This window comes from Oncorhynchus nerka, linkage group LG26, assembly GCF_034236695.1.
Source record: "Oncorhynchus nerka isolate Pitt River linkage group LG26, Oner_Uvic_2.0, whole genome shotgun sequence".
NCBI lineage: Eukaryota > Metazoa > Chordata > Actinopteri > Salmoniformes > Salmonidae > Oncorhynchus > Oncorhynchus nerka.
In genome coordinates, this window is record NC_088421.1 from 22,283,167 (window position 1) to 22,305,689 (window position 22,523).

General features: G+C 44.1%; 2 protein-coding genes across 5 annotated transcripts; one reads left to right on the top strand and one right to left on the bottom strand.

The window, feature by feature from the left end:
* Window positions 1-5,730: 5,730 nt before the first annotated feature.
* Window positions 5,731-14,097, top strand: LOC115122485 (eukaryotic translation initiation factor 3 subunit D-like). The gene is made up of 16 exons (XM_029651692.2): window positions 5,731-5,838; window positions 6,523-6,648; window positions 6,757-6,802; window positions 6,963-7,099; window positions 7,213-7,298; window positions 7,411-7,483; window positions 7,682-7,797; window positions 8,484-8,616; window positions 8,842-8,989; window positions 9,193-9,323; window positions 9,489-9,574; window positions 9,762-9,891; window positions 10,021-10,163; window positions 11,631-11,823; window positions 12,039-12,135; window positions 13,995-14,097. Exons 2-16 carry the CDS (start codon window positions 6,526-6,528, stop codon window positions 14,009-14,011), a joined length of 1,659 nt encoding a protein of 552 aa, XP_029507552.1. The 5' UTR covers window positions 5,731-5,838; window positions 6,523-6,525; the 3' UTR covers window positions 14,012-14,097.
* A 2-nt stretch (window positions 14,098-14,099) lies between these two features.
* On the bottom strand, window positions 14,100-22,454 carry LOC135564675 (uncharacterized). 4 transcript variants are annotated; one of them, XM_065010255.1, is made up of 6 exons: window positions 21,961-22,454; window positions 19,523-19,619; window positions 17,412-18,008; window positions 17,279-17,314; window positions 16,969-17,094; window positions 14,100-16,866 (listed from the first exon to the last, which is right to left on the bottom strand). In XM_065010255.1, exons 2-6 carry the CDS (start codon window positions 19,552-19,554, stop codon window positions 15,876-15,878), a joined length of 1,782 nt encoding a protein of 593 aa, XP_064866327.1. In that variant the 5' UTR covers window positions 19,555-19,619; window positions 21,961-22,454; the 3' UTR covers window positions 14,100-15,875. The 4 variants fall into 4 exon arrangements, with proteins under 4 accessions (XP_064866327.1, XP_064866325.1, XP_064866326.1 ...); XM_065010253.1 differs by having other exon boundaries at window positions 16,969-17,097; window positions 21,961-22,451; XM_065010254.1 differs by lacking the exon at window positions 21,961-22,454 and adding an exon at window positions 20,032-20,187 and having other exon boundaries at window positions 16,969-17,097.
* Window positions 22,455-22,523: the final 69 nt, after the last annotated feature.

A 22,523-nucleotide genomic window follows, 5' to 3' on the forward strand; every position in this document is an offset into this window, starting at 1 on the left:
CCGGGAGGAAGAGCAGCTCCGTCTTGCCGAGGTTCAGCTTGAGGTGGTGATCCGTCATCCACACTGATATGTCTGCCAGACATGCAGAGATGCGATTCGCCACCTGGTCATCAGAAGGGGGAAAGGAGAAGATTAATTGTGTGTCGTCTGCATAGCAATGATAGGAGAGACCATGTGAGGTTATGACAGAGCCAAGTGACTTGGTGTATAGCGAGAATAGGAGAGGGCCTAGAACAGAGCCCTGGGGACACCAGTGGTGAGAGCACGTGGTGAGGAGACGGAGAGGGTTCTCGCCACGCCACCTGGTAGGAGCGACCTGTCAGGTAGGACGCAATCCAAGCGTGGGCCGCGCCGGAGATGCCCAACTCGGAGAGGGTGGAGAGGAGGATCTGATGGTTCACAGTATCGAAGGCAGCCGATAGGTCTAGAAGGATGAGAGCAGAGGAGAGAGAGTTAGCTTTAGCAGTGCGGAGCGCCTCCGTGATACAGAGAAGAGCAGTCTCAGTTGAATGACTAGTCTTGAAACCTGACTGATTTGGATCAAGAAGGTCATTCTGAGAGAGATAGCGGGAGAGCTGGCCAAGGACGGCACGTTCAAGCGAGGTGATGTAAGGGAGAAGGTCTCCGGAAATGGTCTGGAGAAGAGAGGAGGGGATAGGGTCAAGCGGGCAGGTTGTTGGGCGGCCGGCCGTCACAAGACGCGAGATTTCATCTGGAGAGAGAGGGGAGAAAGAGGTCAGAGCACAGGGTAGGGCAGTGTGAGCAGAACCAGCGGTGTCGTTTGACTTAGCAAACGAGGATCGGATGTCATCGACCTTCTTTCAAAATGGTTGACGAAGTCATCTGCAGAGAGGGAGGAGGGGGGATTCAGGAGGGAGGAGAAGGTGGCAAAGAGCTTCCTAGGGTTAGAGGCAGATGCTTGGAATTTAGAGTGGTAGAAAGTGGCTTTAGCAGCAGCGACAGAAGAGGAAAATGTAGAGAGGAGGGAGTGAAAGGATGCCAGGTCCGCAGGGAGGCGAGTTTTCTTCCATTTCCGCTCGGCTGCCCGGAGCCCTGTTCTGTGAGCTCGCAATGAGTCGTCGAGCCACGGAGCGGGAGGGGAGGACCGAGCCGGCCTGGAGGATAGGGGACATAGAGAGTCAAAGGATGCAGAAAGGGAGGAGAGGAGGGTTGAGGAGGCAGAATCAGGAGATAGGTTGGAGAAGGTTTGAGCAGAGGGAAGAGATGATAGGATGGAAGAGGAGAGAGTAGCGGGGGAGAGAGAGCGAAGGTTGGGACGGCGCGATACCATCCGAGTAGGGGCAGTGTGGGAAGTGTTGGATGAGAGCGAGAGGGAAAAGGATACAAGGTAGTGGTCGGAGACTTGGAGGGGAGTTGCAATGAGGTTAGTGGAAGAACAGCATCTAGTAAAGATGAGGTCGAGCGTATTGCCTGCCTTGTGAGTAGGCCTGCTGAAGTAGGCTAGCTGGCAGTGGCTGCGTTGTTGACTTTGTAGGCTAGCTGGCAGTGGCTGCGTTGTTGATTCGGGGGCTAGCTGGCTAGCTAGCAGTGTTGATTACGTTCCGTTGCGTTAAAAGAACGACAATAGCTGGCTAGGTAACCTAGAAAATCGCTCTAGACTACACAATTATCTTTGATACAGAGACGGCTATGTAGCTAGCTATGTAGCTAGCTACGATCAAACAAATCAAACCGTTGTACTGTAATGAAATGAAATGAAAATGTGATACTACCTGTGGAGCGAGGCGGAATGTGACCGGGTTGTTGAGTTCTAATCGGTAGACGTTGGCTAGCTGTTGGCTAGCTAGCAGTGTCTCCTACGTTAAGGACGACAAATAGCTGGCTGCGTTGTTGATTCAGGGGCTAGCTGGCTAGCTAGCTAGCAGTGTTGATTACGTTATGTTGCGTTAAAAGAACGACAATAGCTGGCTAGGTAACCTAGAAAATCGCTCTAGACTACACAATTATCTACACAATTATCTTTGATACAGAGACGGCTATGTAGCTAGCTATGTAGACGGTGGGCGTTAGCTAGCTGGCTAGCTGCTGGGCAGATACGTTAGGACGACGAAATACGATAATTACGCAATTATCTTTGATACAAAGACGGCTATGTAGCTAGCTAAGAAGAAATTGCTAAGATTAGACAAATCAAACCGTTGTACTATAATGAAATGTAATGAAATGTAATGAAAAGTTATACTACCTGCAGACCGAAGTGCAGACCGAAGTGCGGATGCGACTGCTTGCTCCAACCCGGAAGTCATCAAGGCAACTAACTGTAAGATGGCAACTAACTATAAGTCCACAAGAAATTAAATATATGTTAACAATGGCAGGGAAACAGGTTTATCTAGAAGGCTAATCAAGGCAAAATAACATTGTTGTGGATGAAATCCCAGAGTTTCCACATGAGACCTGGACGGAGTCTGTTATTTTCTTGCTTTGTTCTTTTTTTCTTCTCAATATTATGTTCTCTCTGATAAGCTACCCAGTAAAAGGATAAAGATAGCCCATATGAATATATAGCCTTAGAAATAAGGTTAGTGAATTCAATAACTGGCTTACATCAGATAATATTCTATATTCTATATATCTTATATTCATAATCTCTGAGATTCACTTAGATAATTCCTTTGATAATAGAGTAGTAGCAATACAGGGATATAACATCTATAGAAGAGACAGGAATACTTGTGGGGGAGGTGTTGGTATACAGTATATATTCAGAGCCATATTCATGTCAAGAGACGATCTCATGTAATGTTTTTGAAGTACTGCGGTCGAAGGTTCACCTGCCTCATCTCAAGCCTATTCTTGTGGGGTGTTGCTATAGACCACGAAGTGCTAGCAGTCAGTATCTGGATAATATGTGTGAAATGCTTGATAGTGTATGTGATGTTAACGGAGAGGTCTATTTTCTTGGTGACCTGAATATAGACTGGTCTTGAGCGGACAGCTTGATGAAAACAAGGCGTTTTACTGTAACCAGTGCCTGTAATCTGGTTCAGGTTATTAATCAACCTACCAGGGTGTTTAAAACCACTACAGGAAATATATCATCCATGTGTATTGATGACATTTTTACTAATGCTGCAGAACTTTGTTCTAAAACTGTATCCACACCCATTGGACATAGTGACCATACTATACTATAGTGGGCTATATCCAGAAACGCCAAAGTTCCAAAGGCTGGACCTAAAATAGTGTATAGGAGATCATACAAAATGTTTTGTAGTGATTGCTAAGTTGAAGATGTTAAAAAGATTTGTTGGTCTGATGTGTGTAATGAGGAGCATCCAGACACTGCACTTGGTGCATTTATGACATTGTTTCTTCCAGCTATTGATAACTATGCACCTTTAAAGAAACTGACTGTTAAAACTGTTAATGCTCCGTGGATTGATGAGGAATTGAAAAACTGTGTGGTTGAGGGAGATGAAGCAGAATGAGTAGGCTAATAAGTCTGGGTGCACATCTGATTGGCAAACTTACTGTAAATTGAGAAATGATGTGACTAAGCTGAAACAAAAAGAAGAAGAAAATGAATCATGAAACTAAGATAAATATTATAAAGTATGAAGGAAAAAAAGCTTTAAAGTACTTTAAATGCAATAATGAACAGAAAGACTAATTCAACTCCATCTATCATTGAATCAGAAGGCTCATTCATCACAAAACCTTTTGATATTGCCAATTATTTTAACGACTATTTCATAGGCAAAGTGGGCAAAGTCAGGCATGAAATGCATAAAATACTTTATAATGAAAGGAAAGTGTTGTAATTTTGTATTCTGTCAAGTTAGTGTGAAAATGTATTGTTGTCCATCAATAATGAGAAACCACCTGATATTGACAACTTAGATGGAAAGCTACTGAGGATGGTAGCGAACTATATTGCCACTCCTGTTTGTCATACAGTGCATTCAGAAAGTATTCAGTAACACAGTAGCCTCCATCATTCTTAAATGGATGAAGTTTGGAACCACCAAGACTCTTCTTAGAGCTGGCCGCCCGGTCTGACTGAGCAATCATGGTAGAAGAGCCTTGGTCAGGGTTGTGACCAAGAACCCGATGTTCACTCTGAAAGTCCTCCAGAGTTCCTCTGTGGAGATGGGAGAACCTTCCAGAAGGGCAACCATCTGTGTAGCACTCCACCAATCAAGCCTTCATGGTAGAGTGGCCAGACAGAAGCCACTCCTCAGTAAAAGGCACATGACAGCACTCTTGGAGTTTGCCAAAAGGCACCTAAAGACTCTCAGACCATGAGAAACAAGATTATCTGGTCTGAAGAATCCAAGATTGAACTCTTTGTCCTGAATGCCAAGCGTCACATCTGGAGGAAACCTGGCACCACCCCTATGGTGAAGCATGGTGGTGGCAGCATCATGGTGTGAGGATGTTTTTAGCGGCAGGGACTGGGAGACTAGTCAGGATCGAGGCAAAGATGAACGGAGCAAAGTACAGAGAAATCCTTAGTGAAAACCTGCTCCAGAGCGCTCAGGACCTCAGACTGGGGTGAAGGTTCACATTCCAACAGGACAACAAAACAGCCAAGACAACTTAAGAGTGGCTTCGGGACACGTGTCTGAATGTCCTTGAGTGGCCCAGTCAAAGACCGGACTTGAACCCGATCGAACCCGATCTCTGGAGAGACATGAAAATCACTTTGTAGCGACGCTCCCCATCCAACCTGTCAGAGCTTCAGAGGATCTGCAGAGAATAATGGGAGAAACTCCCCAAATACAGATGTGCCATGCTTGTAGCGTCATACCCAAGAAGACGCAAGGATGTAATCACTGCCTAAGGTGCTTCAACAAAGTACCGAGTAAAGCGTCTGAATACTTATGTAAATGTCATATTTCCATTTATTTTAAGCAATACAAAAATGTCTAAAAACCTGTTTTTGCTTTGTCATTATGGGATATTATGTTTAGATTGATGAGGCGGAAAAAAAACGATTTAATCAATTTTAGAATAAGGCTGTAACGTAACAGAATGTGGAAAAGGTCAAGGGGTCTGAATAATTTCTGAATATGTACTGATGTGTGAGTAACTGTCAGTAATGTGTGTAACTGTCAGTAGGACCTTTTTTGTTGTTCTATTGCTCTTATTTTAAATGTGTGTAGTTCAGTCCTTGAGCTGTTCTTGTCTATTGATGTTCTGTATTATGTAATGTTTTGTGTGGACCCCAGGAAGAGTAGGTGCCTCTTCAGCAACAGCTAATGGGGATCCTAATAAAATACCACAACAAAAAAACAGTGAGGAAAGTAGAGGATGGTGAGCAACGGGTGAGGGAGCCTGAGAGGATCCCTGTGAATATTGGGCCAGTACAGAGTAACCCAAACAGTTTGTGCTTTAGTAAGGTTGACTTCTTGGCATTTATTGCTATGGTCATTACTGCACAGATGGAAAGGAAATCCCAGAAGACTGATTTGGTGGTAGAAGCACGTTTTGGGTGTTGAGATTTTAGTGCAGAAGAACTACAGGGGTATTTGAGAGAAGGGGTTCCAGCCTCCCAGTGTGATGGCCTGGTGTAGGATGTTAGGGCCAAAGTAGTGTGAAGGGTGGTGGGTTTGTTGGGGATAGTGGTGTATATCTAGGGGTAGATGGTGGTGCAATTCATTTTTTTCCCAATTTCACTTTTTGTGAACAAAATGTGCAATTCACACTCCGACCTGTGAAAGGCAGCAATATGCAACAAAGCTTATAGTCTGCCGGAAAACAACTCTTTACGGTACTTTTCCACTTCCTTTTTCCACGGCGCTTTTAGAAGAAAATTGTGACTCGGCTGATTTGCCGAATAAAAGCTGCCGTTTGGTCGTCACAATCTTAAAGGTGAGATTCGAATAAGACATATAAAGATGCATGAACATGTCATGTTTACAATGACGTTTAGGGTAAACATAGTGTGAGATGTACTCGAGTGGATGCTACTGCCACCGCCGTTAGCTATCTGCCACCTGGCTAACGAGCTAGCAAGCATGCTGGTTAGCTTGCCATAGTGTCCCTATGGAAACAGAACGTAGTTGCGCTCACTTGTTGATGTCCCCTTACTAGATTTGGGTGTTGTGACATTTTTGGTTAGCTAGGTTAGTTAACTAGGTCGCCTGCTAATATAATGCTAGCTGGCTAACGTTAGCAAGCTTAGGCTAGGGTATTGTAGATAACGACGTTGGCTATAACTTGTACATTGCATTCTCTGCATGATTATTACTTATGCAATATGCAAATCGTCTATCGATGGCAGTTTCCTAGCAATCCAATGGTTATGTGTCCTGGGTCCGTGATGACTAGGCCACTGCGCAAACTGAAATGCCTATCTAATGTTAGTGCATTGCTGAGTGAAAACAGTGCTGTTCATTGACATTGTCTGAGACCCTGCGGCCTAGGTTACTAATCGTATCATCCACTTGCGTATGTACACCAAATTTCTATCTAATATACATAGTATAAGGTAACTAGATATTGTTCAAATCTGCGTTTCGTTTGAAATGTTTACAACATCTGCCCAAACCTCAGACCATGGCGAAGTTCCATGCCCCTGAGATCCAGGACAATCCCTCTGGGTGGGGTCCCTGTGCTGTCCCTGAGAAGTTTAAGGACATGCCCTACCAGCCCTTTAGCAAAGGAGACCGTCTGGGAAAGGTTGGTCTTCCTCTGCTGCATCTCACCTTTAATTATAAACAGCAGTTTGCCCTGCTTCAAGAGGAAGAAATTAGGCTGACAGATTTACTTTTCTGTCCATCTGTGCAGGTGGCTGATTGGACAGGAGCAACCTACCAGGACAAGAGATACACAAGTGGGTTAAATTGTATTGTAGGATTCACGATAATAACATGATATGGTGTGAACATAATCCAGAATATATTGCCTATTCTAAATGTCTATTCAATATTGATTTTGAGGTATTTCAGACCATGGGATGCCATCATTTGACATTTGGTTGTATGTTTTGACAGACAAGTATTCATCTCAGTTTGGGGGCGGTAGTCAGTATGCCTACTTCCATGAGGAGGACGAGACGAGCTTCCAGCTGGTGGACACTGCCAAGACGCAGAAGACTGCCTACCAGAGGAACCGCATGAGGTTTGCACAGGTACAAGACTAACCTGCTCGACCATACATACATACACACACACACACAGTACCCCAAAAAGGCTTTTCTGTGTCACCTTTTCTATAACAGGATGTTTTGTTCTGTTTTTACAGAGGAATCTGCGCAGGGACAAGGACCGCAGGAACCTGACCCAGTTCAATATGCAGACCCTCCCGAAGAGTGCCAAGCAGAAGGAGCGGTGAGCTGCCTGTAGTTGTTTAGCCAATCCACTGCTAATGTGGCTTTCTAAAACACATGTTGTTCTCTGGTTCTCTCTATAACTCTGTCTAATCTCACGTGGCTCTGTCCAGGGATCGCATGCGCCTACAGAAAAAGTTCCAGAAGCAGTTTGGCGTCCGTCAGAAGTGGGACCAGAAATCCCAGGTATGGGAAGATCAACAACATCAGTGCACCTCCGGACATCTGAACCGTATTGTGATACTCCTCAGATAACATCTGATGTAGTCATATGAAGTTTCTGGCAACAGTCTTCCCAAACACCTGCTAACGCTACCATACGTGCCTGTCTCTCCTCCCTCCCCTTTCCCTTTCCCCCCTCATACCTTTCATTTCAAGGCCCAGTTGAAACCCCGGGACTCGTCGGTAGAGGTCCGGAGTGACTGGGAGGTGAAGGAGGAGATGGACTTCCCCAGGCTGATGAAGATGAGATACATGGAGGTGGAAGACCCCACTGACATGTGAGTGACTAATCAACACTGCACCTGTGCTCAATCCGGGGAGAACGACTGCCCCCTCACATTGAGTTCAAGTTGATGGACGACCGTGGTACTGCAGGCATTGTTTCCACATAACAGTATCCCCCATTATAGTGAAAGGGGAAATGGTGCTCTTTGTGGTCAGTATTCGTAGATGTATATAAACAAAATATTAAAACACAATTATGGTATTAATAATGGCTTCTATTTCACCAGATGTATGTCCTTGAACCGATTACTTTAAAATCACAGACAAAGTTATAAGAATAACCTAGTTGCTAATGGCAGCCTGCAGTCCTCTATCGGCCTTCAACTTGAGATACTCCATGAGAGGGAGCAGCACTGAGCTGGCTTTCAACGTCACTTCATAGAGTAGGTTTCTAACAACTCCTCTGTGTAAAAGGATGGTGACATGCTGAGATGACACTTCCTTATCATGAAATGCGCCACTGAGCATTCTTATAGGAAACAATGGGGTGATGTCATCGATGGCTTTGTCCATATTTTTTACAGTCTGTCTCACAGTTCAGAACAAAACCCAGTCTGAATAACATGATGTTCAATCTGCTTTTCACCTGCAATGAGTCTGGTCTGTTTTTTTCCCTTTGTTTCTACTGGAAGACAATATCATATCCACGTAAAGTCAGTTAATTTCCTTTCTCCCTCAGTGAGTGCTGTGGTGCGTTGGAGTACTACGACAAGGCCTTCGACCGCGTCACCACTCGCAACGAGAAGCCTCTCAAGAGCATCAAGAGGATCTTTCACACAGTCACCACCACCGACGACCCTGTCATCCGCAAGGTACACCCTCTCAATTCCACACTTACAGCACTGTGCCAGGTACAATAAGCCAGAGCAACATATTATTGATTCAGTCCTTTTGTTGTTTTGTCTGAACATTCTTGTCTAGAACTAATGGTTTCACACATTTCAGGAACAAAAACATGATTATTACAATGTCCACTGCCCAGTAGAGTGTGTTCTCTGCTCTGATGTAAATCATTCCTTATACCCTCCTCTCTGCAGTTGGCTAAGACCCAGGGCAATGTGTTTGCCACCGATGCCATCCTGGCCACCCTGATGTGCTGCACGCGCTCAGTCAACTCCTGGGACATCATTGTGCAGAGAGTGGGCAACAAGCTCTTCTTTGACAAGAGAGACAACTCTGACTTTGGTGAGGCTTTCTCAAGCTAATCTATTCAGCTGTTGGTCCATATATGACTGGTCAAGGAAGTCTTGTTTACTAGTGAATCAGTAGTTATACCTTATATCAAACTCTCTAATATTGAAGTATTCTTGTCATAATGCCAATGTTTAGGGGTGTGTTCGGTTTTTGTGCATTCGGCTCATCTAACCATCTGTAACTGTACATGTCAGATCTGTTGACGGTGAGTGAGACTGCCAACGAGCCACCACAGGATGAGGGCAACTCCTTCAACTCGCCCCGTAACCTGGCCATGGAGGCTACCTACATCAACCATAACTTCAGCCAGCAGTGTCTGCGCATGGTAAGACCACTACAATTATACACCAATGGACATGTCTAGTAACATTCCTTCAATGTGAGTGATGTGGAAAAAGTCCAAGCATTTCTGCCATTGTAAAGAATACATTTGAATTGGATGTTAATTCTTTCAGTTCTAATAGGATGCTGTGTCTTTGTTTCCCCTCAGGGCGGGGAGAGGCACAAGTTTCCTAACCCCAACCCATTTGTAGAGGAGGACATAGACAAGAGTGAGGTGGCCTCTGTTGCCTACAGGTGGGTACTGACCCGTGCTGCTCTCATGCTGCTCTCTTACTACTGCAGACCATCTAATCATTCAGACCATCTAATCACAGCTTGTTAATTCACATCTGTAAGTAATGGATCCATGTGATGTGTCCTGCTGGACTCTGGGTTAGTGTTGAGGGGTGTAGCCCTGTAAACTCACCTGTTTCTGTCTCAGGTACCGCCGCTGGAAGCTGGGGGAGGACATTGACCTGATTGTACGCTGTGAGCACGATGGAGTGATGACCGGGGCCAACGGAGAGGTGTCCTTCATCAATGTCAAGACTCTCAACGAGTGGGACTCCCGGGTAAGAGGAGGAACTAGTGATGACAGAAAAGACTGCATCAAATATGTAGTACTATCTCTGAGGATTAAATGCAGTGTTAACTTCCCCTCTAATGCTTAATGTTGTTGAATGTTTTGTTCTTGTCTTAAGCACTGTAATGGAGTGGACTGGCGTCAGAAGCTGGATTCTCAGAGAGGAGCTGTTCTGGCCACTGAGCTAAAGAACAACAGCTACAAACTGGCCCGCTGGACCTGCTGTGCCATGCTGGCTGGCTCAGAGTACCTCAAGCTAGGGTCAGTGCAACTATATACTAGAGGTCGACCGATTATGATTTTTCACCGCCGATACCGATTTATTGGAGGACCAAAAAGGCCGTTAGCGATTAATCGGCCGATTTTTATAAATAAAGAAAAAAAGATAAAAAAATATTTATTTGTAATAATGACAATTACAACAATACTGAATGAACACTTATTTTAACTTAATATAATACATCAATAAAATCAATTTAGCCTCAAGTAAATAATGAAACATGCTCAATTTGGTTTAAATAATGCAAAAACAAAGTGTTGGAGAAGAAAGTAAAAGTGCAATATCTGCTATGTAAGAAAGCTAACGTTTCAGTTCCTTGCTCAGAACATGAGAACATATGAAAGCTGGTGGTTCCTTTTAACATGAGTCTTCAATATTCCCAGGTAAGAAGTTTTAGGTTGTAGTTATAGGACTATTTCTCTCTATACCATTTGTATTTCATTAACCTTTGACTATTGTTCTTATAGGCACTTTAGTATTGCCAGTGTAACAGTATAGCTTCCGTCCCTCTCCTCGCTCCTCCCTGGCCTCGAACCAGCAACACAATGACAACAGCCACCATCGAAGCAGCGTTACCCATGCAGAGCAAGGGGAACAACTACTAGAAGGCTCAGAGCGAGTGATGTTTGAAACGCTATTAGCACGCGCTAACTAGCTAGTCATTTCACTTCGGTTACACCAGCCTCATCTCGGGAGTTGATAGGCTTGAAGTCATAAACAGCGCAATGCTTGACGCACAACGAAGAGCTGCTGGCAAAACGCACGAACGTGCTGTTTGAATGAATGTTTACGTGCCTGCTTCTGCCCACCACCGCTCAGTCAAATACTTAGATACTTCTATGCTCAGTCAGATTATATGCAACGCAGGACCCGCTAGATAATATCTAGTAATATCATCAACCATGTGTAGTTAACTAGTTATTATGATTGATAGTTTTTTATAAGATAAGTTTAATGCTAGCTAGCAACTTACCTTGGCTTACTGCATTCGCGTAACAGGCAATCTCCTACTTGTGGAGTGCAACGAGAGATAGGCAGGTGGTTATTGCGTTGGACTAGTTGACTGCAAGATTGGATCCCCCGAGCCGACAAGGTGAAAATCTGTTGTTCTGCCCCTGAACGAGGCAGTTAACCCACCATTCCTAGGCTGTCATTGAACATAAGAATGTGTTCTTAAATGACTTGCCTAGTTAAATAAAGGTATTAAAAAATTGGCGCCCAAAAATACTGATTTCCGATTGTTATGAAAACTTGAAATCGGCCCTAATTACTCGGCCATTCCGATTAATCGGTCGACCTCTACTATATACTGTTCACAGCAACAACTTTTCCCCTTCAAATTGTCCATAAATTCACTTGGTTATGAGCTGAATAGCTTGGTACATCTTCTGTTATAAAACAATTCAACTGACCTCCATCAGTTAAATCCCCTGCCCTCCTGTCTCCAGGTACGTGTCTCGTTATCACGCGAAGGACTCTGCTCGCCATGTGGTCCTGGGCACCCAGCAGTTCCAGCCCACTGAGTTTGCCAGCCAGATCAACTTGAGCATGGAGAACGCCTGGGGCATCCTACGCTGCGTCATCGACATCTGCCGCAAGCTGGAGGAGGGCAAGTACCTCATCCTCAAGGACCCCAACAAGGTGAGCCCGGGACTGCTGACCATTGAGCAGAGCATGCCCTTGACTGTTTCTGTAGAGCGCTGCCAATGACTTGAAAGACTAGTACTTGTCTCTGCAACTTGTAGTAGTTGATTTCCCCCATTGTCTGACAGTGTCTGCACACAGAGCCCTAGAAATGTTAGTGTTTCTTACAGAGAGTCAATATTATCATTGTGTTTGTGTGCTTTTGCCAACAGCAAGTGATTCGCGTGTATAGCTTGCCTGACGGGACCTTCAGCTCGGATGAAGATGAGGAAGATGAGGATGATGATGAAGAGGACGAGGAGGAGGAAGGTGAGAAGGACTGCCACCATTGCACTATGCGGTACCTGTACCTTACAGGGCATTCGGAAAGTATTCAGACCCCTTCACCTTTTCCACATTTTGCTACGTAACAGCCTTCGTCTAAAATTAATTAAATAGATTTTGTCCTATCAATGTACACACACTACCCCATAATGAGAATTTGAATACAGGTTTTAGAATTATTTGCAAATTAAAAATAAAACATACCTTTTTTACATAACTATTCAGAGCCTTTGGTATGAGACTTGAAATTGAGCTCCGACGCATTCTGTTTCCATTGATCATCCTTGAGCTGTTTCTACAACTTGATTGGAGTCCACCTGTGGTAAATTCAATTGATTGGACATGATTTGGAAAGGCACACATCTGTCTATATAAGGTCCCACAGCTGACAGTGCATGTCAAAGCAAAAACCAAGCCATGAGGTCGAAGGAATTGTCCGTAGAGCTCCAAGACCGGATTGTCTCAAGGCACCGATCTGGGGAAGAGTACCAAAAAAATGTCTGCAGCATTGAAGTTCCACAAGAACACACATTTTTAAATGGAAGAAGTTTGAAACCACCAAGACTCTTCCTAGAGCTGGCCACCCGGCCAAACTGAGGACACGGGCCTTGGTCAGGGAGGTGATCAAGAACACGATGGTCACTGACAGAGCTCCAGAGTTCTTCTGTGGAGATGGGAGAACCTTCCAGAAGGACAACCAACTTCGCAGCACTCCAACAATGAGGCCTTTATGGCCAGAAGGAAGGCACTCCTCAGTAATTTTTTATTTTAATTTTACTAGGCAAGTCAGTTAAGAACAAATACTTATTTTCAATAACGGCCTAGGAACAGTGGGGATTTGAACTTGCAACCTTTCGGTTACTAGTCCAACGCTCTAACCACTAGGCTACCCTGCCGCCCACAGGAACATGAAAGCCTGCTTGGAGTTTTACAAAAGGCACCTAAATACTCCCAATACCAAGGGTCACGTCTGGAGGAAACCAGGCACCACTCATCAACTGGCCAGTACCATCCCTACAATGAAGTATGGTGGTAGTAGCAGCATCATGCTGTGGGGAGGTTTTTCAGCATTAGGGACTGGAAGACTAGTCAAGATCGAGGGAAAGATGAACAAAGCAAAGTACACAGATCCTGGATGAAAACCTGCTCAGGACCTCAGACTGGGGCGAATGGTCACCTACCAACAGGACAGCGACCCTAAGCACACAGCCAAGACAACGTAGGAGTGGCTTCGTGACAAGTCTCTGAATGTTGTTGAGTGGCTCAGACTTGAAGCCGATCAAACGTCTAGAGAGACCTGAAAATAGGTGTGCAGCGACGCTCCCCGGCCAACCTGACAGGGCTTGAGAGGCTCTGCAGAGAAAAATGTGAGAAACTCCCCAAATACAGGTGGCCAAGCTTGTAGCGTCATACCCAAGAAGACTCAATGTAATTGCTGCCTACGGTGCTTCAACAAAGTACTGAGTAAAGGTTCTGAATACTTAAGTAAATGTGATATCAGTTGTTTTTTCCATTTACATTTTTTAAATAATAATTGCAAAAATGTCAACCTGTTTTTTCTGTGTCATTATGAAGTATTGGGTATAGATTGAGGGGGTGACAATGTAATCCATTTCAGAATAAGGCTGTAACAAAATGTGGGAAAAGTGAAGGGGTCTGAATACTTTCCAAAAGCACTGTATATATTAATGTGTGGTCTTAAATTATTTATTTGATTGTGTTCTGTCTAATGGTTTGTAAGTAATGTGATTTAAGTTAACTTTTTTTTACAATACGTTTAGCATATTCTGAATTATGTTTTCTCTCCCCCTTATTTCTCTCTACTTCCTGTCCTCTTTTTCTAGATGAACAAGAACCCTAAGGTGTGGCAATTGCACTAGTGACCAGGTGGCCTGCATCACACAGAAAATACTCCTCGTTACATTCAAATAAAGATCTGAGAAACTGGCTCTTGTTTCCATTTATTTTGTATTTTCTCCCACTGAAAAATAATCACTAAGCAGGCATGAGTCATCAAAATGAGTCAATGATTCCTATTCTGCTCTTCTGTGAAGTGTATATATTGTTAATAGCAATTTAGGTTTCTGGTATATTTAGATACTTGATGTTTCTGTATACAGGTTGAGTGAATGGTTACTGGGTAGTTGTTGAGGGCAGAGCTACATCCATCTGTATGCTGATCTGTGTCTCGGATGACTTCCAAGGCATGTCACCTGTCTACTCCTCAAACACCTGGTCAAAGCTGAGCTACTGTGAAGGTGTTCTTCCAGTCAATGCTTTCATTTGCCAAATAATTCATATGTAGCTGTTTGAGATCTTCAAACATAATGCCATATGAACTTCATTCTATACTAAGGGTGAGCTCTTACATTCAATCTTGTTTGCCAGAGATGTGTGACTGATAAGTGAGTCTGTTTCGTTATCGCCAGGGCCCTGTCCAGAAACTACCCCTCCCAACTCATCTGGCACTGAGCCAGTGTCCAGAAGCTTGTCTCCCTCACAGCCAGACTTCTGGCTATAGACCGTAAGCCATTCAGACAAGATGTCCCAAGACGGGAGGGAGAGGACCGGGGAAAACAGCTGTTGTATACATTGTTCTGATGAAAGTGGATTATATTTGGCGGCACTGGTTGTGTGTTGCCATATCATACAAGTATGATAAACGGTGGATTCAGATGAGGTCATGGTGGAAATGGAAGCTCAGATTTTCAACCAGGTCAGTTTTTTTAATCTATCCTGGCAAAACTAGAAACAGGAAGTGAAAACACTGCAGTCAGATAAACTGTCCTGACAGTCTCAATACAATGATTGTAGTGATGTCATGAGTGATTTTCATTGACAGCTATAATACATACTGTGAGAAAAGGTTGTTTAAAGATATATGCAATGAAATAGAACTATGCTATTCTGTTTGTTCATTTAGGCCAAGCAGTTTCTCTCTTTGAGGTCTCAGGGTTGTGAATACTCTTTATCGGAGAGAGGCGGGGAAGAGTGCTGTGGGACATGGCATCCTAGGCAGAAGGAGTGTTTGACGTGGTGTGGGTGAGAACCAAGGAGGCGGTGAGGAGGCAGGGCAAGGATGCCGAGAGGCAGATGACAGTGGCAGATGCCTAGTTTGGGAGGGGGTCCGGAGGGACATTGTCCACAGCGATCCTGGAGGAGGCCAGGATCATTGATGTCTGGTATTAAATTGTCATGAGGAGAATGCAGTACCAAAGACCACCTTATATATATATATATACCCCTTCAGAATACCAGCAAGTAGGCCTATTATTATTATTAACACAAAAAAGGCCAGACATGATCAGTCCCTTTCCATTTCATAACATTTCCACACAAGTCAACATCAGAATAAATTGTACTAACATGTTTCATTGCCTGTTAGCAAGACATCTTCAACTACTGCTGAAGTGAGGAATGTGAGTCTTCTGTGTATGAAGGTACAAGTCAGCATCACAATCATAGAAACATTATATTTCACTTTCAGTATTGACTGAACACATCATTGTAAACATGACATTAAACAGACTACTCTGAACAAGTAAACTGAATACATTTCATCAAATTACCTTAATTTTTGTTTTATAGACTCGTGTATAGAATGATTCATAAACATGGAAAAAGTGCTTTGTGTCATCTATTTTTGACTGTTGAACATTACAAGTGCCACTGTACAGTATGTTTGAGAGGCCCCAACTTAAAACTGGTAAGTATTTGATGTTGTCCTACTGCGTGATACACATTGATTTTTTCTTTTTCAGATTATGCTCCAGAGGGTAAAATGGCTGCTCCAGGATTCTCTGGCACTTCCTGGACTTCCAAATTCCTCTACACAGCGAGTCATGGATCCTCTGCCAGGAGTCCAACTCTGTGCGCCACAATGCTGATCTGGCACGGATGAGCTGGGATCTCTCACTCTTGCTGCCTTTGGCCAGGCTGACGCTGTCTTTACAGATGAAGAAGACATCCAGGCCAATGAAGAGGGCGTTGAGAGTGATAAAACCAGCCCGCGCCGAGCTGGAGAGGGCTAGTGGGGTGCCTTCGGCCACCTGTCCAATGTCCGGGATGTCCCCTGCTAGCTTGGGTAGGTTTCGTGCTGCTTTGCCTTCCTGGAGCACCAGCTTACCAGCGCTTGCGATCAGATCTTCATTTGCAAAGGTCTTCACACTCAGAGCTGAGGCACAGTCTATTATGGTGTCGATGCCTTTTCTGATGGCCCCGGCTGTGAAAATCACGTTCCCTGCTCCCAGCACGACATCCACCTTGCTTTGCCCCAGGATGGGCTCCATATTCCTGGCCACATCCTCCAGACACTCCTGAAGACTCTCTACATCCTCCATGAAACTCTGAAATATTTCACTGGCTTTCTTCTCATGGATGCTATTGACCTTCATCTCTGTGATACCAGTGGTTATACTGTTGACCCCACTGGTGAGCCCCAGGCTGGCCCCTGCAATTGTGAGGGCCAGTGACACTCCACCAGTGACAGGGGTCAGGGCTAAGCCCACGATGGTTAGGATCCCTCCAGCCACCCTCACTGAGCTGCCTGCCACACTGGAGATCTTAGCCCCCAGCTTCATTCTGTCCAGCTGCACAGCATTCTCCTCCAACTCGGTCAGAAACTGCTCCATCCTGGGTCGGCACTGGCTGAACTGACCAATGAAGCGCTGAGCAGCCCCTTGGAACAGGAATGTCAGTCTGAGGTTCTGGTCCATCCTGGGGAGATGGATTCAACATATATTTACTGTATACCAGTAAACATAGTATACCAGTAAACAAAAATATCAATAGAAGTTTAAACAACCAAACTAACCTTACCTGATATCACTCAGCTGATTCAAATGGTCCAGCATCTTTTGTATGGACTCTTTCCGCACATCAGCACCAAGGTTGACCACAGGGATGTCATTCTTCTTTTTCCAAAACAGCATTTGACTGATGTAGCTACTGTAGCGATGCATATTAATTTCAACATTACATTATATTCATTAGATTATTATGTGGCTTTTGAATTATATCACAAAAGCACAATAACCTTGTCAAATGACATCTGAGAAGGCCAAAAATGAAAGAAAAATAGTACAACTATGCTAATATAATATAAAATGCTGATTTTGAGGGATCTTACCCAAGTTTATTTTCAGACTCTGGTCTGATCTGTAATCTTGAAGGAAAAAATGGGTATCAAGTGTTTGTAAAATGGCAATGAAGAAGATTATATGAGTTAATGTTAAAGCAATTGTGATGGGAGCTCCACTTACCCCTTCTCCATCCTTTTACAGACCTGCTGGCTGATTTGTATGTATCTAACGAGTTGGCAGGCCAGCACCTCTACATTGAGGAGGCTGGGCATAAAGAAAGCCTTAGCATCCCTCTTAAAATGGATGAGGAGAGGGCAGGCCATTCTGGCAGCAATGATGACAGCCTGAACACTGGCAGGGCTCGTCCCCTGAGGCAGACAGAGGAACCTGTTCTCCTCAAACACCAACAGACAGGTGACCGCCAGACACTCCACAGCATTCAGGAAGTAATCCAGCTTCTCCAGGCCTCCCAGAGTGTCCTTTAGTACAGCCCCCAGCTCCTTCTCCAGCTCCTCACGCCTACTGTCTGCAGTCACCTGGGTCAGACCGCTCCATACGAACTCCCCAAACGCCTTGGCCTTGGTTGCTGAGTTACGGACATGGTCGAACTTAAGGTCAATTCTCTCGGCCCTCTCCTTGATGTCCCTCATCATTTTCAGTTCTGTCTCCCTCTGAAGGGCCCATTTGGAATGCCTGTCACAGAACTCCCTCACTGTGTGAATGTGGCTGAGGGTGTCTGAGATGTACTGGCCCAAGAGCTCCCTTGTTAATGCTGATCTGTAACAAAAGAGGGCTATACTATTGAATTCAGGATAATCACTATATAAAATTACGAAGTTGTAGATTTACAGAGTGCCAACTTTACCCTTCTTTTGAACAACCTTTATTGAATGAATACATTGGATTCTTTGTCAACACTGCCCTCTGTTGTTTTCGTAATGTAGCCCAACAGCACTCTCCTTTACTGCCCCAGTTATTAAACCTCTTAAATGTAAGGTCCCCTATGTGATTCTGGTACCGGTTCCAACTGACATTTTCGCTTATAAATCGATCTGTGGACACAGTAGATCGAAATGGATTAAGCGAAAGCCCTGGTTCCCACAGACACAGTAGTATTTTTTCTGAGTCTGTGTGATGTAGGATATGAAATCTGAAACCACTTGAAGCTGGGATGTCCCTCCAACCATTTCATTCACTCTTCCTACTGTCCATCACCTCCTGAACCCTACATCACAGGTTTCATCATGGTAGCACATTCAGAGATAAGTTTTAGATGAATGGCTATAAATCTATAGTTAGTCATTTTATCATTTGATTATGCTATATTTAGAAAGCATAAATCATTTCAAACCTTATTCATACAGTTTTGTTGAATAGGAAATACATAATAAAATACTTCATATTTGTACTGTGTACTTGAGCGTGTCCTCAAAAGTGACTACACCTCAGCAATTTATAACTTATTTCTTTTTACCAGAAAGGTGAGATGTTAACCTTTCTTTGAGTATACAGCATTACTAGTTATTGTTTACGACCCTCTCATGATACATTACTTTTGTGGATTACGTAGATTACATGTTTTATTACATTTAGTTACATTTAACTGGTTAATGTCATATATACATATATTCATACACATAGCTCATATATCAAGCACATATATTAGTGCCCTCAGGCTGCTTTAGAGCCTGCTTGTGACCATAGGATTAAAGCTTGCACAACACACCCCATGACTAAGACACAAACTGCTGTTGCACAAAACATGGTTCCCCATTGTCACAAGGATGCTAACTGCACAAACACTCACACCCAGCCATTAACTGCCCCTCTCAGTTCCCCTTATCGCACGACTCCTTGACACACAGACATTTCATCGCACGAACACACATACTTAACTCCCCTCTCAGTTTCCCTTATCTCACGACTCCTGGACACACAGACATTTCATTGCACGAACACACACCTCACCCCCCTCGCTACTGGTCGGGTGCCAAGAGTAGAGGACTCTGCTTGTGCACCAATGGGGCTCCTGCTCTGGCTAGAGCAGGTCCGCCTCCAACCCTTCGGGACCATTCAGAAGACGAGACAAGACAAGACTCCACCTACATTATTCCATGTATAAAATCTGCTGTAACCACTGTCTAATGCCTTTTTTGCTGACTCCTTACTGAGTCATATGACTAGGTCCGTGCACGCTAAAACTGCAGGACAAGATATCTTTTGACTCAATAAAACTGCCATTTTGCTACAACTGAACTCCAGTATTTGAACACCAACATTAATAGTCTCACCGTGACATGATGCTTTCCCTGTGTTTGGACATTTCCTGGTTTGGCTGATATCGTTACTGAACAGTGTTGCCTTGTCCCCAGTGTATGTCCAATGGAACTATGGATTAAACATACAAATAAAATCACAGGCATGAAAAATAAAAGTCTACATTTCTGTTCTGAAATCCTTTTTGAATTAGGGTTCACATACATCGCATAGCTACATGCGCAAACACAGTACATCATTTGTAAATCGGGAGGTCCCGGAAAACATTGTGAGCGCGAGGAGTGGTATCCCACCGTATCCAGGGTACACATTGAGGAAAGAAAGTGACAAACACAACGTAGCAGTGCAGCAGACAGAGTAAACAGCCTACCTACTATATGGTGGCGAAATGAACAGGGAATCAGTTGCTGATTACGATTTATTTTAGCCTCATTCTAGACATTAGTGTACAACAACAGTTTCAGACGTCACTGCAGAACATCCGCCACATGCATATGGATGCATATGCATCAAACTCGATTACCTTTTTCTTTGGGGCGAAATTTCTAATAACTGAAATGTTGCAAGTTCAAATCCCCGAGCTGATCTGTCGTTCTGCCCCTGAACAGGTAGTTAACCCACTGTTCCTAGACCGTCATTGAAAATAAGAAATTGTTAACTGACTTGCCAAGTTAAATAAAGGTCAAATAAATAAATCTATTTTGGGGGGGGGGGGGTGGCTTTCCTACGTTTCAAATTCAGTAGGAAGGCTACGTGACGTGATTTACGCAGAGACCTCTTTTCACTAGTCAAGATCTGTTACTTATTAACCCTCCGCATAATGTACAAATAAGAAAGCAGGTCTTGGATCACTGTGGCAAGATATGATGATTACACCGGATGACCGCGCTTTTACATGATGATCTTTCTGGGTGGTGGGAGCAATAACGAGGAGGCAACTTGATTTAACGCTCATCGCTTTTATTAGAACCGTAAATAGGTACCGGAATGACAAAGTCAAATCTGAGATGCTGGATCCGGCTCAAATTAAGCACGGGGGCAAAGGTGTTAACACTTTTTGAAGTACAACATTTAAAAAGGGACAATCTGCAGTTGTTACATTCATTTTGTAATGTATAAAATAACGATAGCCCTATGTACACATTATCGCTTGAAGAATATAATGTATTGCCTCATTAGCTTAGTCCAACTCTCGTATCCCACCATAACCTACAACATACGTTTGTTTTACTCCAATGCATACCCTCAATACATGGTTAAAACTATAATGTTGATATCATGGATGGTCAGTCCTTGTATGCATAGGTCTGTCTGTGAAGTGGTTACAATCTCCAGTCCCTCAGTTTTCTGCTAAAACGCTTTGTTATTGTTTACATTTACATTTACATTTTTACATTTATGTCATTTAGCAGACGCTCTTATCCAGAGCGACTTACAAATTGGTGCGTTCACCTTAAGACATCAGTGGAACAGCCACTTTACAATAGTGCATCTAAATCTTTTAAGGGGGTGAGAAGGATTACTTTATCCTATCCTAGGTATTCCTGAAAGAGGTGGGGTTTCAGGTGTCTCTGGTGATTGACTCCGCTGTCCTGGCGTCGTGAGGGAGTTTGTTCCACCATTGGGGGCCAGAGCAGCGAACAGTTTTGACTGGGCTGCGCGGGGTTAGTGGTAGGGAGGCGAGCAGGCCAGAGGTGGATGAACGCAGTGCCCTTGTTTGGGTGTAGGGCCTGATCAGAGCCTGGAGGTACTGAGGTGCGTTTTCTCCGTAGCGGATGCGAAACTGGAAGCCAGTGGAGAGAGCGGAGGAGCGGGGTGACGTGAGAGAACTTGGGAAGGTTGAACACCAGACGGGCTGTTCTGGATGAGTTGTAGGGGTTTAATGGCACAGGCAGGGAGCCCAGCCAACAGCGAGTTGCAGTAATCCAGACGGGAGATGACAAGTGCCTGGATTAGGACCTGCGCCGCTTCCTGTGTGAGGCAGGGTCGCACTCTGCGGATGTTGTAGAGCATGAACCTAAAGAACGGGCCACCGCTTGATGTTAGTTGAGAACGACAGGGTGTTGTCCAGGATTTTCTTAGCTCTGGGAGGAGGACAAATGGAGTTGTCAACCGTGATGGCGAGATCATGGAACGGGCAGTCCTTCCCCGGGAGGAAGAGCAGCTCCTAGCTTGAGGTGGTGATCCGTCATCCACACTGATATGTCTGCCAGACATGCAGAGATGCGATTCACCTGGTCATTAGAAGGGGAAAGGAGAAGATTAATTGTGTGTCGTCTGCATAGCAATGATAGGAGAGACCATGTGAGGTTATGACAGAGCCAAGTGACTTGGTGTATAGCGAGAATAGAGAGGGCTTGGGGGACGCCACTGGTGAGGAGACAGATTCTTTCAACTGTTGATTTCCCCTTTCAATGAATTAAATAAATATGGATTTATAAATCTCACTCACCTTGACAAAGGGGCTGAATGCTGTTCAGTCTCCCTACATCGGGAATGTTGTCTTCTCAGTTTCGTTTTCCTTTACCAAACTCAAGTTGGACCCATTGTGCTATAATAAGAACGCTTGGCCACGTCACCGCCATGCCTTTGAATGATTGAGACTGCGAGGCGAGAAAGACACGCTAAACACAGAGCAAATTCTTTAGTAAACAAATCTGTTGCGTGGAACAACATTGTGGCCTATTTTTTGTGTGTTCATTTTAAAGTTTTATTTTTGAGACTAGATATTCTGTAACATACTAGTGACTGCAGAGGGTAGCTGACAAATGTAATACCCATTTCCGACAGATGTGGTATGTTACCTGTAAAAAATACAAGGCAATATTTATATCTCATATGGAGTAAGTGAACAGCAAACCTGGTTTCAAAAAAACAATTAAAGCAACACCTCATGTATGTGTAACTTATAGATGAACACACAGGCGGACTACATGTGACATGTATGTGTAACTTATAGATGAACACACAGGCGGACTACATGTGACATGTATGTGTAACTTATAGATGAACACA

Excerpts from the sequence above, each read along its gene's own strand:
- LOC115122485 (XM_029651692.2), top strand. The coding sequence starts at position 6,526 with ATGGCGAAGTTCCATGCCCCTGAGATCCAGGACAATCCCTCTGGGTGG. Across the intron at positions 7,100-7,212 it reads ACCGCATGAGGTTTGCACAG|AGGAATCTGCGCAGGGACAA; the intron begins GTACAAGACTAA and ends CTGTTTTTACAG. Across the intron at positions 8,990-9,192 it reads GAGAGACAACTCTGACTTTG|ATCTGTTGACGGTGAGTGAG; the intron begins GTGAGGCTTTCT and ends TGTACATGTCAG.
- LOC135564675 (XM_065010253.1), bottom strand. The coding sequence starts at position 19,554 with ATGTCCAAACACAGGGAAAGCATCATGTCACG. Across the intron at positions 17,315-17,411 it reads TGTAAAAGGATGGAGAAGGG|ATTACAGATCAGACCAGAGT; the intron begins GTAAGTGGAGCT and ends TTTTCCTTCAAG. Across the intron at positions 17,098-17,278 it reads GAGTCTGAAAATAAACTTGG|TAGCTACATCAGTCAAATGC; the intron begins GTAAGATCCCTC and ends GCATCGCTACAG.